General features: G+C 46.1%; 1 protein-coding gene and 1 long non-coding RNA gene across 3 annotated transcripts in view; one reads left to right on the top strand and one right to left on the bottom strand.

The window, feature by feature from the left end:
- SGPL1 (sphingosine-1-phosphate lyase 1) overlaps window positions 1-17,015 on the bottom strand; it is a 56,367-nt gene extending 39,352 nt beyond the window's left edge. Inside the window, exons 1-2 of one of the 2 annotated variants that reach the window (XM_038534247.1) lie at window positions 16,997-17,015; window positions 11,624-11,685 (exon numbers count right to left, since the gene is read on the bottom strand). In XM_038534247.1, coding sequence (XP_038390175.1) covers window positions 11,624-11,650 — 27 coding nt within the window. In that variant the 5' untranslated portion in view covers window positions 11,651-11,685; window positions 16,997-17,015. Of the gene's footprint in view, window positions 1-11,623; window positions 11,686-12,933; window positions 13,102-16,996 lie in introns of those variants that run through there. The other variant, XM_038534246.1, reaches the window with a different exon arrangement.
- On the top strand, window positions 13,305-15,689 carry LOC119876193. The gene is made up of 2 exons (XR_005357930.1): window positions 13,305-13,572; window positions 13,979-15,689. It is a non-coding gene; the product is annotated as an uncharacterized LOC119876193 (long non-coding RNA).
- Window positions 17,016-18,739: the final 1,724 nt, after the last annotated feature.

Raw genomic sequence — 18,739 nt, 5'->3', positions numbered from 1 at the left:
AACCACGTACCTCCTCCAAAATTCCACTATGTGAATCAAGTTCATCTTAATGAGCTTAACAGTCCACGTTTCCCCTTCTAGCCACGTTTCCCCTTCTAGCCACGTCTCGAGTGAGGTACACACTCAGTACTACTCCACAAACACTTAAAAAGTCTGATTGCTCTATGCTTAGCACCAGAGCCTTCAGGCAAAGCACCTGCCCATCACTGAGACACAATCTTGGCCTCAGAAAGGGGACAGACGTTCAATATTCTCAAGTTATTAGAAGTGTACTCTTGGAAAAAAATCAAAGCTTCTGAGCTCATAAACACTGACAGCCCTAAACGTTGCCAAATGGGTCTGTAAATTCTGTGTTTATTTACTTGTGGGCAGGGCAAGGCATCAAGTGAAAACTGATGCTGATTCTGTCACTGAAGACTTGGAGCCCTTCTCCTGTAATGCATCAAGAAAGGCATCTTTCTTGGAGAGAAAGGAAGTTTCAGCTAGGAGAGAATGCTGACATGCAGGAAACCAAGCTCAGTAAGCAGAGGAACAGGCTGAGGGATGCTGAGATAAGAGCAATTACAGGTTTCCTTGCTAAATACATGGTCACCCAGGGGCAGGGAGGGAAGATGTGGGGGGAAAGGTCTATTCAAACTTGATGCCTTGCACTCCCAGAGCCTCTTATGGTAAGTAGCTAAATGTGCGCATATACAGAAGTTACCTTTCAAAGTACAAAAGGAGTTCACTATCCTATGGGCGGTTAATGGGAACTCCTTAGATTATAAGCAAGGACCAGCAGAAATAATCCCATAGGCTTCACACAGAAAGGAGAAGTCTTGGCTTCCCTGAGCATACCGCAGCTGGGGAAGAAGTCATATGGGTTTTTCTCCTTCCTAATAGTATTTCTACCTTTGTCATCTAGACTTTCCAAATTATATTTATAGAAATATCTATTTCAACAGTCATGCTGCTATCAGAGATAAGAAACACTGAGTATATGCTGGGAAGTGTAACCTAAATTAAGCTGCAAAGGCTACTTCCCTGGAGATTTCTAACATGTAATCTTATTCAAAAGCACAAACCAGAGACCTATCCCTGGGCCTCTGACTGGCCCTCAACTGATAGAAACACCCTCTGGAAAATCTACCTTCAAAATCTAGTTACAAGAGAGCTACTTTTTAAAACTGAAGTAAGACTCTAAATTTAACATTAACATTTGGAAGTTTCTGACTTTTTTGATAATCTGTTGAAAGTGCAGAAGATGTGTTCTTCCAATGGAAAACTATACATGATCGAGGCCCTCCCCCTAAGTTACCTGATTCTAAGGAAGTAATTTTACAACCCTGGAAGTTCTAAATAATTACAGCAATTCAAACTATTCTTCACCTATAAACATGTAAAATCTGCCAAGTCTGATAAAGGTTCAAGTGACTTCCCTCTCCACGAGGGAAGAAACCAGTTTGGGTACTGTTTCCATATTCATTTTAATATCCCTGATCTATAAATGTGTCTGTTCTTTGCATTTTTCCTTTGACCTGTTATAACATCTGCCTGGTTTCCTCATTATAAGCAAGATAAAAATTTTCACATGTTCATTTTATATTTGTATCAGCATCATGATTTTACCTTTTTTTTGAAAATCATCTTTTAACAAAAGCTAAAATCTCTAGGTCCCCAAACTCCCCCACCAAAAAATGGGAACATGAAATGTGCAAATAATTACAAAGGGTTCAGGACATCCTGAAGGCCAGTCATTGGGGCCCATATTCCCCAGGTTAATGTCACCCTCTTTATTTTTTTTAAGATTTTTATTTATTTACTTATGAGAGACAGAGAGAAGGCAGAGACACAGGCAGAGGGAGAAGCAGGCTCCTTGCAGAGAGCTTGATGCGGGACTCGATCCCAGAACCCCGAGATCACGCCCTGAGCCAAGGGCAGATGCTCAACCACTGAGCCACCCAGGCGCCCCAATACCCCCTCTTTAAAATGAATAATAATGTAGCTGTAATATGACAAAGTATCCTATTATATGTAGAGCAAACCCAAGCCCTGTATGTTGCCTATAGATGAGAACTATTACCCATTACTTAAAATTCTCCAGGAAGAGCCTTATGACTATAACAAAAAATGAAATTCTGATCCAAGTTACAATAAGGATGAACCTTCAAAACATCACGCTAAGTGAAAAAAGCTAATCACAAAAGACCAGACATCATAGGACTCCACTTATTTGAAGTGTTCTGAATAAGGAAATCTACAGACAAAAAGTAGTTTGGGGGTCACCTAGGGCTAGCAGACCAGGAGGACATAAGGAAGGGACTGCTAGGGTTTGGGGTCTCTTCTGAAAATGTTCTAAAACTGTGGTGATGGTTGCACAATTCTGCAAACATAGTAAAAACCAATGAGCTGTATGCTTTAAAAAAAAAAAAAAAAAAAAAAAAAGGCATTATGACCCAGCAGTTCCATTATGTCTACCAAATGTTTTCTCAACTAAGACCAACCACCCACCAAGATTCACTGGCTTTCTTTAAAGAAAACAAAACCAAAAAAAAAAAAAAAAAAAAAAAAAAAAAAACCCAAAACCCAAAGGCCTTTCTGAAAAAAGTTTCCATATGGGCCAAAACCAGCAGAAACTCTGCAATTCCAGGAACAGAGAGTAAAGCTTTGGACTCCAAATGAAAGCAATCCTAAGTATCTAAAAATAACTTAAGAAATTGTAGAGCAATTATATATAAACTAGACAATGTAGGTCATTATTGTCTAAGGTATACATTTTTAAGAGTCTATAAACAGAATTACTAAGTGCTAAAATGATGAAATTTTTTTAAAACTTCCTTGGCAGCTCACAAGCATGCACTCTACTCCAGCCCACTACACAGGATATCAAAAAAGGACAGCCAGCTCTAAGTGTTGTTCTGAACTGACACTCATCACTACTCCTATGGACTCTGAGCATCCTGTTACTGGTGTTCTACAGGCAGCTGTGGTGCCCTCGAAAGTCTGGACTGGTAATCAGAGGCTTCTACTCTAATTTTAGCTCTGTGTGACCTCTGGCACAGGAGCCTCTGTGCAGCTGGATTTTGCTCATCTGCAAAAACAGATGCCATTGTTATAATTCAACAAAAAGTTCATAAGGCAAAAAAGAGATACTCCCTTCAATCAACCTACAGGGTTGCTGTGAATATCCAATGCAGTAAGGTAATAACAGATCGACTGCAGATAATAACTACTAAATATTTAATGACCTGAATCTCTGATGATAAACATTTTTCCTTTCCTCTTCAGTAAGCAACGAGGAAAAGTAAGCTTTGTAATAACTCAAGCAAAGTCCCACAGGCAGAGCCTGAAGAGGCTTTAAGTGGTTTGCTGCCCATGTCTACTTGTGTTTTCTTAGAGATGATCGTAATGCTCATCACAAGCTGCTCCTCAGTTTAATGAGACAGATATTAAATCAACTCTCAGCCTTCAACTAGCTAATTCAATCAGAAGGTTGCAAGTGCTCTCTTACCTACAAAGCAGGATTACATTGGTTACCTACTCATGTTTACAGATCATAAGCCTGATTTCAGGCATCTGGATAGACTGCTGTTGACTGCTATAGTTATGACTCTTGGGAAAGCATCTGAAACCACAAGTTTATCAAAAAGGGCTGGGTTGAACACATACCCTTAGGCCGCTGTCTGCCCTGGTTGCAATGCAGCTAGACAAGGAGCAGCCCCCCACCCCTACCTGCCACAGCATGCTTGTGTTCATCCTCCAGACCTTCCTACTAGGGTCTGAAAAGAGAATTTTCTACTTGCCTCAACTGTCTCAGCACTAGTAAGACTAGAATTCAAGATGATTCTAAAAGGGAATACATCAGTCCTATCTCCCAAAATGCATTTCAGAGGAATACATTTAAATGCTTTCAGAAAAACCTCCAGGAAAAAAGGTCTCCCTAATAAGGAGTGCAAAGTGTAAATATACCACAATAGCTGCATAGGTCTCAAAGAGTTCCAGAGGACTATGGTTTTACCTTTGAATTAACTGCTACAAATGGTGATTTACAAATCTAAACTCTGCCCCTAATAGAGAACCATGGTTGCTCTCTTTCCCTCAAATGTCTATTAATAGTTAGAGACGTGATAAATAAGGACTCGGTAGGCATTCACTCTCCAGGGAAATCACAGAAAAAAGGAAGGGCACTCCACACTTTAAAAGTGCCAACCCTACCTTTAGGAAAGAGTTCTCAATGCTATCTCCCACGTCTAGTGTGCAGATAACAGAAATACAAGGTTTGCTCCCCAAAAGCTAAAAGCGCAAGTTATGCATTAAGAAAACCCTGTGGGAGTATAAATCGGTACAGCCACTTGGGAAACCTGTCAGACAGTAGGACTCAGGACCTGGCAATGTTATGTTTACCCAAAGACATGTCCAAGAATGTAGCAGTGTTATTCAAAACGGCCAACAATTAGAAACAGAAATGCTCATCAACTATAGAATGAATAAACTGCGGTATTTTATACAGGTAAAACTACGCAGCCCCAATTTTTAAAATCACTGCCACATAAGAGCATGGCTGAATGTCACAGATCCGGCAAAAAGGACACTCGCAAATGAAAATATACTGTATGTTTCCATTTGTATAAGGTTCAAAAATCAGCAAAACGAATCTGTAGTGAGAAGGATAACCTTTTGTGGGTACCAAATGGGAGGGATAGGAGGACTTGCCCAGATGCTGGACATTTTTGGTATCTGGGCAACAAGTAGTACATCCACGTGCAAATATTATCAGCCTATACAATTAAGACTTGTGCCCTTTACTGTTAATGCAAGTTATACCTCAAAAAAGAAAACTCTACTGTTTTTTTTAATTCAAAAGTGATTTATCCACTTTATGGGATAATAGGCCACATAAATAATAGTGTGCCAGAAGAACAGACCAGAAGGAAGACTGTTCTGCAGTTTCTCCCTGTGCAACAGGCAAGTCATTCATTCATCAAACATTTACAGGTTGCCCATTTCATGACAAAAAGCTCACATAAGTATATTAAGTCAAAAAGCACTGAGATTAAAAGTGCAACTTACTAGGTAAGATGTAACAATTTTAAGTCTGTATGCACCTAGCAACAAAATCTCAAAATACGTACAATAAGATCTAATAGAGCTACACAGAAATACATAATTGAGAAAGCGTAGGACTAGAAGAGGCATCCACAAAACAGGAAATCCAAATAGTCAATATACAATGAAAAGGACACTTAACTTCATCAGTAATCAGGGAAATGCATATGGGAATCAATTAGCTCTCACTCTACTGGATAGGCAAAAAAATAAAAAGCCTTGTATACACCGAGTTTGTCAAACTGTGTAGGAACAAGAAGTCTTACACAACACTGTTGCTAGGAGTATAAACTGTATCAACTTCTTCTGAAAAGTCTGGCATTATTTAGTGAAGTCACAATGCAGCAATTGTATTCCCAGGAATAAATCCCAGAAAAACTTAGACTTTTAATCACATGTCATATACAAGAAAGTTCATTACAGTAATGTTCAAAAAAGCCTCAAACTGGAAACCACCCAAGTGTCCATCACCATGGATTGGATAATTGTGGTAGTAATACAGTAAAATATTATGCAACAATGAAAATGAATGAACTAAAATTCATGAACTACACATAACATGGATGAATCTCACAAATATTGAGCAACATAGCAAACTCACAAAAAATACATAGAAACTGATTTAGAGGAAGTTAAAAAATGAACAAAATTAAACTTAAGGGCATATACATAGATGGTAACACTTTTTTTTTTCAACACAGCAAGAGAGTGTTCCAAAAATCAGAACCGTTACACCTAGAGGGGAGGAAAGGAGATATAATCAGGGTGAGGCACATGAGACTAGGGGTAAATATTCTATTTCTTAACCTAGGGGATAGATGTATGACTGTTTTATTGTTTTTCTTAAAAATGTAGGTATGTGCCTTATAATAGCTCTCTGTATGTATTAATGAATTTCACATGAAAACTATTAATTACAAAGGAGGACAATCCCTTCTCCTTGCTTTTCCTCTTCCTACCAAATAAAACATGAACCTAACAGCTCAAGCTCAGAGCAGCTATCCTGGACCAGAAGGGGATGCACCGTGTGTGGAGCCTAGGAATGGCCGTATCAGCCAGGAAGGGTCTACTCTGGGTTTCTCTTACTTTAGAGAAATTCATTTCTACCTTTTAAAAATCTCTATTACTTTAGTTTTTCTCTTCTTTACAACCAAACCTAACCCTATTGGATATGTTCGGTGATCTGGACAAATGAAACACTTCCTACAATTAAAGCTGTCCAACAATGGAAAGAACTCCCTGAGAAAGCATTCTGCACCCACCCCTGGCAGAGCACGGTGGAAAGGATTTCCACACAGCAAGGGAAGTTGGGCTGCAGGATTTCTAAAAGCCCTTCAGGCAATTAAGATTCTAAGGCTACTCCTGGAAAAAAGCAGCTCCATCCAGCCTTGCCAAAGCCGTGGCAACACTTTGCCTCTGAATCTATCCTTCTGTTATCAGTGAGAACATTCCTTTTCTAGAACATTCCATGTTCTATCTGTTCTTCAAGATTCTGCTAACAAGCTACCTTTTCCTATGTGCCTTTCAGAACCAACCTGACCTCAACTTTAGCATGCTGGCTATGCTCCCTTGGCTCCTCCAGATCCTCCACCCAACCTTCTCCACTTCTCTGTGCCTCACAGGCCTCTAGCGTTCTATGAATTAAATCACCCAGGCCCTTACTTATCCTCTGGTTTCCAGTTGGGTTTGGCAGATGAAAGGCTCCAGCATTAGATCAGAGGGTGGGAAAAGAAAGAGTCTGAGCTATGTATTCCCCTTGATTCCCTTCCTGCTAGGCTCCCAGTTAGCAGTGGCAGCATTTCTATAGGTTACTCTCTCCTCCAGCTAAACTTCCAAGGTTCCATAAGCTACTCCCTCTTTGCCCCTTCAGGCCTAAGAATGATAATAGCTCTTAGCCCTGAGGTGTCTCACCACCCTTACAGGTCTCTTAACTCTGCCCAGCTTTGTAAATAGCCTTTTATCTTCTCAATCACACTACTGGTGGGTGCCAGGAGATAACTGATAGGTCCAACCAACTCTTCAGCCTGCACTATTCCATCTTCCCAGATGCCTATTTCCCCTCACCCCCTAGCATGGTTTTTCTCTCAGTAATTGTGTTCTGTATGTTTCTTTATACAGACTGATTCACTAAAAATCAATTCCCTATGGAAAATTCTTAATCCCAAAACGATTCCCAGTTCTGCCACCAATGTGTACAAACTGTATATAACAGTATATTGGGCAAAGCCTAATTAAGAAAGCAAATGTTACTAAAAATTTCCTGACACACAGACTGCAAAGCCAAGCCAAATACTGGGATTTGAGGTTTATCTATTTATAACCCCTCCTTCCTTTAGACTGATGGCTAGAGAAATTATTAAACTGGTTATTATCATTTTGCTTTACTAGTAAGACTGGAACAGTGCCAAATATAGTGCTCATCTCACAAGGGCCATACAAATGGTCAATAAAATTTTAAAGGTCCTACCAGTTCCCATGAATTTTCCCTTCCTTCTAGACAATCTTACAAATAAGACACCAGATTCAAATACTAGAAATGAGCTTTTAGTGTCCATCTTTTGGTTTATTGCTCAAATCCCAGCTGACATTCAGAAAGAAAGCATGCCTGATAAAGATTTGAGGCTCAAAGATAAAGCTCTAAGATCTGGAAAGATTCCATTTTGAACCTAACAGACAAAACTGAGACAGGCTTACTGTTTCCAAATCAAGAGTGCTGCAGAAATATTGCAAAGGAAAGCATTTCTTAAGCTTCTACTGTGTTACAGAAGATTATGCTGCATACCGTCCAATATATACATTCCAAAGCAGCAGGACTTGATCCATGGGCAAAATAACCCCAAGTAATACTGTAACAGACCCACTAAACTCAAAAAAAAAAAAAAAAAGGCTCATTCTCCCACCCATATGAAAGCAAGGGCTACCCAGATGCTATGACCTATTTTAAGGAACCCTAGACCAGGGTTTCTCAACCCAAGCACTACTGACTTTTAGGCCACATAATTCTTGGTGGTGGAGGGCTGTGTGCATAGTAGGACATTGAGTTGCAGCATTCCTGACCTCTAGCACTCAAGTATGACAACCAAAAATGTCTCCAGACATTACCAAATGTTCCTGGGGAGCAAAATCACAGTTAAGAACCTTGACCCTAGATAAACTATCACTCAAACCCCACCCAGCACTACCATGGAGTGTATGATTCACCAGGTGGGAAAAGAGAAAAGCCACCCAAAGCAGTAGACTTAGCTTTATAAAGTACTCTGCTCTTAAATGCTGTCTTTGACAACTTACAAAGTGACACCATTCCCTAGCAAAGTGAATGGTTGCCAAAGTGGAGAGTTAACTGCTAAAAAAAAATTTTCAGACTTGAAATCCTTCTGAAAGCATCGCAAGTCTCCAACTAACACTCTTACCTTTTTTATTCTCGAGACACAGGTGGACAGTATTACAGTTCATGACATGAGTGAGCAAATGGAAAAAGCCAGGCAAACCACCCTTATCAAACGAGGGCAAAGCTAAGGGCTGGATGGCACTGAAGACAGACAGCCCAAGCTCTGTGGTCTGGAATTTGAGGCTTGTTATGTACAGACTCCAGTTCATCTTCATGCATTAGTGTCACAGTACCCTGTCCACACAAGTAGTTTCCAACCCTATCAAACTCAATGACCTCTTTTTAGAACAAATATTTTATATGCCCCTTTATCATTCTGAAACAGAATTCAAAGACTACCTCTATGAGCATAATTTTTAAAATTTCAAAATGATGCCCTAATTTCTAAGTAAGAGAAAATAAATGAAAAGACCTGGAAAATAAAACATACTTTCAGGCAAGACCATACTAGAAAACAAAAGGACCCCCACAGCCGTGCTTCCAAAGTGGCCCCTCAGAGGGCAGAACTATTCCACCCCCCACCCCCACCGCCCCACTCCACACAAACCCTCTCCCATCAGTCACAAAGCTCAGCAACCTCTGTCTCTTAAGGACAATGTGGCCCAGAGACAGCATCACAGAGCAGGTAAGAAGGAGGGATTTGAAGTCAGACCAGTCGTAGTAAAAACTCGGCTCCACCACCTCATAGCTGCGGTACCCTCCTTAAGCCTGGTTTTTCACCCACAAAAGGAGGATGCCAGCATATTTTTCAAAGGGTTTTTGTGAAAATTAAATGAACATGTAGCATATCTATTTCTTGCACCTAACATGTGAAATCTGCTCAATGACTGTTAGCTATTAGACTTATATTATTATTCTTGGATCCACCTTGGATTGTGTCCTAGCTTATGCCCATTGTATTCCCCCAGCAGAAAGGATGGATGACAGGATATCCATTCATCAGAGATGCTCTAAAAAGGATTCACATACAACACAAGTAAGAAGTTGCATCATACAGCCGCTAAGATTGCTTCTACTTCTGAGGCTCTACAATACACTGCCTTGCATGGAGATAGCTTTTATTAACTGAAGTCCTTTCTTCCCAGTTAGAGGGCCCAGAATATGATGTCTCACACTTCATACAAAGTAGCTAAAGAATGCAGATAATGATGGTTTACTGCCCCCCCCCCCCCCCCCCGCGACAACCTGGGCCTGGCCACTAGTTCTTTACCATTTGGCCTCAAAGAGCACAGCATGGGCACAAAAGGGATGACAACTTCTCCAGAAAAGCTCCTCAAGAAATATGTTCAGTATCCTCAGATCCTGAGTATTCTTGAGAGCCAGTCATTATCTGTGAATTAATTCCTTACACCAACAAGCAAATCAACAACCTAAATATTCTAGATCATCAAATGAAGAAATGAAAAGTAATGGTGGTGGCTACAGAAATACTTCAAAACAGGGATCCCTGGGTGGCGCAGAGGTTTGGCGCCTGCCTTTGGCCCGGGGCGCGATCCTGGAGACCCGGGATCGAATCCCATGTCGGGCTCCTGGTGCATGGAGCTTGCTTCTCCCTCTGCCTGTGTCTCTGCCTCTGTCTCTCTCTCTCTCTCTCTCTCTCTCTGTGACTATCATAAATAAATAAAGAAAAAAAAATATTTAAAGAAATACTTCAAAACAAAACGGATACCCAAGGTAATATTCTGAATAAAAAAAGCACTGACTGGTCAGACTGTTTAAGAGAGCCCACAGGCCCAAGAAGTCCCAAGCACATCTCTGGGTATGAAGGTGTAGCCTACTTACACCCAAGACGGAAACCTTAACTTACACAAACATACTGATCTGTAAGAGGAAAAACAAATTGCCAATTGTTACAAATCATTCTGCATTGGCCCACTTAGGTGGTTATTTCTGAGTAGTGTAATTATTGGGGGTTGTTTCCTTTTGTTTATGTATAGTTCTCAATTTTTCTAACACATGGTTCCTGAAATAAGAATTTAAAATCACATAAGGCTATTTATCATCTCTACTGACAATCCATGAAATTTGAGGCAAGAGGCTATTTTAAGCGAACTCTTTATCAGGATCTGTGAATAAGCGAAGTATTTACCTAGGTCTCTAAAGTCATCCTTGCTCTCTGCCTCAGAACAGAACTTAGTTTCCTTCTTTATCCCTCCCACACACCTTATAGGTTTTGCCACCACAGAAAGTCAGCACTGGGTATAAGAAACCCCCAGGTTTTTTTTACTAGGTTGGTTTTTTGGGTTTTGTTTTGTTTTGTTTTTCAATTTCCCAGTGACCACTACCAGCTCTCTGGGGTAGTGAGATAAGGAGAGGGACAAAAACTGTTCTGAAATCAATGTTTTTGTACAAAGAGACATGAGACTCAGAGAAAATCAGCTTATTAAAAACAAAATGCTCTTTTTCAAGATAGCTATTGGAAAGCCATGAGCTCCCTGCAATACTCACAATGAAGAGCCTCTATGGAATCATAAATGCTCCAAGAATAAAACCTCATTTTGGTAAACACTCATTTGGCAATGCTATTCTCCTTGCTCAAATAATAATAATAATAATAATAATAATAATAATAATAATAATAAAAACTGCACAAAAAGATCTGGAGAGAAAAAAGTGTCTTCCAAAGCAGGCATATTCTTCAGCGTAACCAAAGAGCTTAAATTCAAATGAGTTTAACTCCACAAGCATTTGCTAAGCACTTACTATACACAGAGCACCATGACAGTTGTTTATTCATCTTTCAACAAATAATGACATGATGACTGCTTTCTGAGGAATCGTAACTCTAGTCTGGGAGGCAAACACTTATAAACGAATAAATGGAAGCCCCAGGCAAAATTTAATAGAAGTTTTTAAACTGTTCTGGAAGTATGGGAAGGGAAAGATTAAAATCAACTGCAAGAATTCTGTAAAAGATTCTTCATATCCATTCAATATAAATATACTCATGTATTTAGTACAGTCATTTAGCCATCCCAACCAGTAACCCCGAAATTAAAAGGCAGCAGAAACGCTCAGCGACCAGAAGCAAGCATCAGAAGTGAGATCTACAAGCTCAGATCCTTTGATCTAAAAATAAAACTCAAGAGACGAGCTCCTCATCTTGGGGGCGGGGTGGGGGGGTGGGGGGGATGTTTGGGAAAGACTCACCAACATCAGAAGGTCCGTACCGGGCATCGTCCTCCCTCGGCCGTGCTCGCGGCGCCTCCCCTCTGCAAAAGGGAACCGGGTTTGTTTACTTCCAAAGCTTTAAACCGTCTCCCGGCCCGCCTAGAGTCCCGGCAGCAGTCTAGAAATGGTTCTCTCCCTCCTTTGAGAGCTCCGATTTCACTCGCAGCTAGGGCGCCCCGCCCCCAGCACCCGAGCCGCCCAATCAGGGCCCTGCTGCACCCTGCTCCCCTCCCACGGCTGACCCGACGAATCCGGACCCAGCCTCCAGCCCAGCGAGCCCCCCAGGTGGACGCCCGGGGAAGCGCCCCGCCCGCCGCCACCTCCGCGCGCAGCCCGGGGAGCCCGGCCCCGCAGCGCAGCCCGGCGGAGCATCCGACGCCCCGAGGAGCCCGGCCCCGCAGCGCAGCCCAGCGGAGCATCGGACGCCCCGGGAGCCCGGCCCCGCAGCGCAGCCCAGCGGAGCATCGGACGCCCCGGGAGCCCGGCCCCGCAGCGCAGCCCAGCGGAGCATCGGACGCCCCGGGAGCCCGGCCCCGCAGCGCAGCCCAGCGGAGCATCGGACGCCCCGGGAGCCCGGCCCCGCAGAGCAGCCCGGCAGAGCATCGGACGCCCCGGGGAGCCCGGCCCCGCAGCGCAGCTGGACGGAGGATCGGACGCCCCCGGAGCCCGGCCCCGCAGCGCAGCCCAGCGGAGCATCGGACGCCCCGGGAGCCCGGCCCCGCAGCGCAGCCCAGCGGAGCATCCGACGCCCCGGGAGCCCGGCCCCGCAGCGCAGCCCAGCGGAGCATCGGACGCCCCGGGGAGCCCGGCCCCGCAGCGCAGCTGGACGGAGGATCGGACGCCCCCGGAGCCCGGCCCCGCAGCGCAGCCCAGCGGAGCATCCGACGCCCTAAGGAGCCCGGCCCCGCAGCGCAGCCCGGCGTTGGATAGGACGCCCCGAGGAGCCCGGCCCCGCAGCGCAGGCGGACGGAGGATCGGACGCCCCGGGAGCCCGGCCCGCAGCGCAGGCGGGCCGAGGATCGACGCCCCGGGCGGCCCGGCCCCGCCCCGTGGCCCCCACCCGCAGCCCTTCCTCCCTTCGCAGGCATCAGCGCATCCCGGCGGCCCCGTCCGCTCCCACCGCGCGGAGCGGCCCCGGCGCCCTCCCGCACCGGTCGCCGGCTCCCGCCCCTCCCCCGCGCCGCCCTCCCAGCCCGCGGGGCTCGGCGCGCCCACCCCAGCCCGCGCCCCCGGCCGCCCGCCCGCCCCCCGCCCCCCGCCCACCCCGGAGCCCTCCGCCCCAGCCCGACCTTCCCCCTTCCGGAGCCGCGGCGGCCCCCGCCTCTGCCCTGCCCCGAGTCCGCCGCCCCGCTCCTTCTCCCCGCAGCCTCTCCCTGTCGCCGGCCCGGCTCCTCCTCTCCACGCGACCGACTCGCGGGCGGCGGAGCGCGGGCTCCCCCTGCAGCCGCCGCCGCCGAGATTGGAGGTCCCACCGCCCGCGGGCCCGCCCGCCCCGCCCCGCCCCGCCCCGCCCCTCCCCGCCCCGCCCCGCCCCTCCCGGAAATGGCTCCCCGGCCCCGGCGTGCGCGGCCCCGGCGTCGAGCGCGCGCACGCTCCGGCCTGAGGCGGGCCGGGGAAGGGGCGGGGAAGGGGCGGGGCGGGGGCGGGGGCGGGGCCTTCCCTCCGGGCCCCACCGCGCGTGCGCGCCGCCTGCTGGCCGGGCCGGGGGCCGGCACCTGGGGAGCCCTCCGGGGAGGGTGGAGCCGCCCCCCTCCCTGTCAGGTAGCCCCAGCTCCCCCCTCAGGTTGCACTTTATAGAAACCAACTTAGGGTCACGCTCGGTCCCTTGGAGCCCTTGAGGGACTCAGCCTGCGGAGCACCGCACACACTGAGCCAGAGCGGCCGCTCAGGACGGGTCTTCTCTAGAGAGACCTTTGAGATTTTAACAGGTGACTGAGCCTTGCCCCTTCTCTCTTTCCTGGGGATTTCCTCGAGGTCAATAATGCCAGAAGAAAATCTACACGAAAAGCCCCTAAATGGAATTCACCCTCCCCATCCTCCCCTTCCCCCCTCGGACATGATGAACAGGACCGAGGTGTTGGGCAAAAAAAATTGTTACCCATATTACTTTATTCTCATGAGCAATGTTGGGAAGCATCTAATATTCGAGGGGAAATGCCCCCCAGGACCACAGATGTCACCCTTTATTTTCAGATGAAATAGTTAAACCTCAAATACGTTTTTCATGACTTGCCTGGAGAATACTAATTCAGCAGAAGCAAAGTTCCCCGGAGCACAGTTACACGGAACTGATCAGTGATCAGCACGCGGTGTTTTTTTTTTTTTTTTCAACAGATTTAAAAATGACACCCAGATGGAATCTTGAAATCTTAACAAAGATGACCCTAATGACGGTACCCAGTTCCATCCCCTTGCAAATGTTGTCAGTGTCATCGCTGCCATCATTACCCCCAACCAGTGCTTTCAGGATGAAATCCCTTGTTAGCACAACAGCCCTCCTCTGCACACCCCCTCAGCACTTCCTGACCTCCCAGCCAGGATGGCGAAGACCCTGAAAGAGTCAAGCGGGTTGTGTCTGGGCTTCCCCACCCCACTGGAAGCCCCAGACATCTCTGCCACTCAGAGCTCCTGAATCAGGCGCTGACACCCCCAGACCCTGACCCCTCTTGCGGCTATCCCCCAGCAGGCATCCATTCTGTGTGGAAGGGTCAGAAGAGGTTCTCGGGCTTCCAGCCAATGTCCACTCATCAAGAGTTACTTCAGAATTCTAGGAATGATCTCCTCCACTCTGCTCTTCCCACTTCCACCCCCTCTGCTTTATTTCTTCTTCAGATCCTAGGGTCTGACGTCTCCTTCTTAGCTACCACCTCCCATCCTTTCAAGTTAAATCTCTGTGCCAGCTGATCGCAGGACAGGGTCCATCTCTGATTCTTGCCTACACTTCTGTGGTACAACTTCACTGCTCCTCATGCTCACCAGGCAGTCTGCTCATTTTTCCCAGGTGGACCAACCAATTCAACTATATTGACTAATCCTTATTGTTGTGGACTAAATGTTTGTCTGCCCCCCACCCCCACCACCAAATTTGTATGTTGAAGCCCTACCCCCTAGTGTGATGGTAGGGCCTCTGGAAAGTCATTAGGTTTAGATGAGAGCATGAGGACAGAAATCCCATAATAGGATAAGTGTCTTTTTAAGAAAAGGAAGAGACCAGAGCTCCCTTTCTCTCTCTCTCTCTCTCTCTCTCTCTCTCTCTCTCTCTCTCTCTCTCTCTCTCTCTCCACTCACACACAAAGAGGAGGTCATGTGAGCACACCATGAAGTGGCAACAGTTTGCAAGCTGGAAAGAAGAATCTTCCTTAAAACCTGAACCTGCCAGCAGCTTTATCTTGTGTTTTGTTATAACAGCCCAAGCTGACTAAGAAACTTTCTTTGCCAAGAACAACACGAGGTACCTTTACATCCAAAGCTCTCTTTAGGTCCTAACTTGCCCAGATCAGGTGATTCTCATTACCCCCTAACTTATAAATCAGGGCACCAAGGCCCAGAGAAAGTGAAGATCATTCTAAAGACGCACAGAAGATTGAGGTGGAGTTTGAATAGAAAATTAAGGTTTGGGACACCTGGGTGGCTTGGTCAGCTAGACATCTGCCTTCAGCTCAGGTCATGATCCAGGGGTCTTGGGATCCAGCCCCACATCGGGCTCCCTGCTCAGCAGGGAGGCTTTTTCTCCCTCTCATCCGTGCTCATGCTCACTCTTGAGCACTCTCTCTCTCTCTCAAATAAATAATCTTTTTTAAAAAGTGAAGGCTTCAGATTTTGTAGGGAGAACCTAAAGTATGCTGGTTGATTTATTAAACTCAAAGAATGTTAGAGGTAGAGAAGGCTTCTATTATTTGCCAGCTGAACCCCATAGTATATGCATAAAGAAATTGAGGCCCAGAAAGGAACATGATTCTTGGCAGTTCCTGGCAAAGCCCAGAGGGTGTGTGTGTGTGTGTGTGTGTGTGTGTGTGAGAGAGAGAGAGAGAGAGAGAGAGAGAGAGAGAGAAAGAAAGAAAGAGAGATACAGAAATACAGAGAGACACTTCAGGCCCCCTGCTTCTTGGTCCACTCCCCCCTCCCTAACGACAGAGTAAGATCAGGAATTTACACGAGAAGCATCAAGTAGAAAGTGGACAGTGATAAAAGATGGATGGGGATTCAGGGAGATAATTTCAGCCTTCACAGGGGAATCACATTTTACCAACATGGAACAAAATCCCCACAGCCTCTTGGTCTTAGGAGTCCTATAGCTATATTGGTGGTCCCTTGGGAGAAAGCTAGAGCTGAGAACAAAGGAGCTAGAAATAAAAGAATAATACTGCAGAGGGAAGAGAGATATGAAAAAGCAAGAAGCATTGGCTAAGGAGGGGACATAAGCCAACCTCCTTCCCCTCTCCCCACCTCAGACACTCCTGCAGTAGGGGCTTCAGAAGAAGAGGCTGAGGGCACCTGGGTGGCTCAGTGGTTGAGCATCTGCCTTTGGCTCAGGTCGTGATTCCGGGGTTCAGCATTGGGCTCCCCATGGGGAGCCTGCTTCTCCCTCTGCCTATGTCTCTGCCTCTCTGTGTGTGTCTCTCATGAATAAATAAATAAAATTAAAAAAAAAAAAAGAAGGAGAGGCTGAGCTGGCTAGTGGGAGGTTGAGGTGGGGTTGCCTGGGGCTTCTATACCCAGAGTGTGACCTCCCCAGGGGCCGCACTGGCATCACCCAGAAGCTTACTAGAAATGCAGGTTCTTGGAGCCCCCACTCCAGATGATGAATCTGAATCTACATTTCCACAAGGTCCCCGGGTGATGTACGTGCGTGATAAAGTTTGAGAAGTGCTTCCCTGGACACCCTGCTTACAGAGAGAACACAGTGTTTTTATTAGGAATATGTGTTTGCTTGGGATGATTTAGGGAGGTTGATGACTCTTTAGGGAGCTGAAGAAAACTAATGTTCCCCAGGTTGGCCTCTGGTGCCTTCCAGGATAACAAAACACTGGGAAGGACTGGAAATATCTATAGAGAACCGGTGAGGGACTGCAATTTGTGCTGATGACAGAGGGCTTGGGGTGGCAGGGGCCAGGGTGAGAAGGAATATGGTCTGGGATTTTTTTTTTCTCCCTACATGGTTTCTTTTACAATTCATGCCAGCAAATCTGGTCCTGCTTAAAATGGCAGCTGTCCATGGCCAAGTCAGCAACACCCCTCCCTCCATCCAGGAGCATACACGCCCCTCTCTAAAATCAGGAATGTGCTACCCACACCTCCTTTCCTGTCTCTGACACCTCCCCACCCAACTGAGGACTGTCTGTGGAATCTCACCTTGAGACAGGGCTGTGGGCAGATGTTCTTGCAGCTCTGAGCCCCTCCTGGAAAGGAATGGCCACAGGAAAGCCCCCTGCAGGAACTCTGTTCATAGAGCCTAAAATGCCTTCCCCACGGAGAGGCAGGAAACCAGCCAACAGCAACAGGTTGGGATGACGCAACAGGACTGGCCTTGACAAGGTGAGCTAAGGGCCAGCCAGACGTGGGAGCACCTGAGCCAGGGAGCATGTGCCCAGAGATTGCCACCCGGGATAGACAGCAAGGTGCACTGGCTCAGTGAGGTATGTGTCCCAGGTGCCAATTCAGCCAAAAGTCAGAGTGGCCGAACTCTGAGAAACAAGGGTCATTTCCTAAGGAAGCCCACTTTTTCCTGAGGAAGCCACCCATTGCTGGCCAGACGGCACAATCACTGCTAGCAAAGCATCAAAACCAGAGTGACTGCTTAGCAGAAGCCAAATAAATACACACTTCCTTGCAGAAGGAAACCAGCTGCGGCCTGTGGTGACCAGAACAGCTTTGAAGGCAGACAGACACACTGGCCTCTACTCAGAGGTCACTGCATGGCTCTGGACAAGTCAGCCTGATGGCCTGAGCCTGGGCTTCCTTGGTTGTAAAACAAAGGTGGCTAGCATCTACCGCAGGGCTACGGTGTCCCTCAGGAGGCAGACACATGTACCCAGCACAGGGCCAGGCCTACAGGAGGCACTCCAGAACATGAGTCTAATGTGTTCCACGCATGTCTAGGATGAGTTCAGGGAAGTTTCCAATCAGCGCTCTGTGACTGGCTCAACCAAGCCCAGCCCCCTGCCTCGGTCTGGCTTCATTCCTCATCAGGACCTGATCCTGACAGTTGGTCAGTCTTTCTAACATGTCCCTGGCCCCATAGGGCACTCTGAGCCTTTTCAAGGTTTGTCCAAGAACCTCAGATCTACTATGGTCCTCCTGCAGGTTTTATTGTTTATAGATCGGTACATTCCAAACCAACCAGACCCAAGACTCCCTATTTATGGGAGTTACAAAATATATTTTTTATAAACAGGGGATATACCTACCTGTACATATAATTCTTTTGCAAAGCAGCACAGTGTTCTAACCTTAAAAGTGAAATCCAGGGCAATAAAATCATACAGACGTCGGAAGATGCATGAACTTACAATGGGTAACTATGTTTTTAAGAGGAAACAATAATTATTTGAATATTGCTTTCACTTTTTTTCCTGACATTTGAAAAAAAAAGGGCTAAATTAGGATCCTGATATAATTATGTACAATCATTACAAACTGAAAAGTTACAAACGCAGACCAGTATGGAGGTGTCACCTTGGTGACTCAATTACTACGTAAGCAGCATTGTCCTGGTTATATGATTTTTCCGCAATGGTAGAGTAAGAGTTGTAAAGTTTCAAACAAAGTAAGTCAACTTACATGCAACTTTCCATATGGTGATTGCACTCCAGGAAGCATGTATAATAAAACCATGTTTTTAAAGAAATGCACTTGTTATATGAAAGTCAACTTGAGGGATGCCTGGCTAGCTCGGTGGTTGAACATCTGCCTTGGCTTAGGGCATGATCCTGGGGTCCTGGGATCAAGTCCCACATTGGGCTCCCCACAAGGAGCCTGCTTCTCCCTCTGCCTCTCTCTCTGTGTCTCTCATGAATAAATAAATAAAATCTTTAAAAAAAAAAAAAAGGAAAGTCAAATTGAGGGGTGCCTGACTGATACAGTTGGGTAAGTATC

Source organism: Canis lupus, chromosome 4, assembly GCF_011100685.1.
Source record: "Canis lupus familiaris isolate Mischka breed German Shepherd chromosome 4, alternate assembly UU_Cfam_GSD_1.0, whole genome shotgun sequence".
Taxonomy (NCBI): domain Eukaryota; kingdom Metazoa; phylum Chordata; class Mammalia; order Carnivora; family Canidae; genus Canis; species Canis lupus.
Note: the sequence above shows the minus strand (reverse complement) of the source record. Positions and strands in the feature narration are given on the sequence as shown.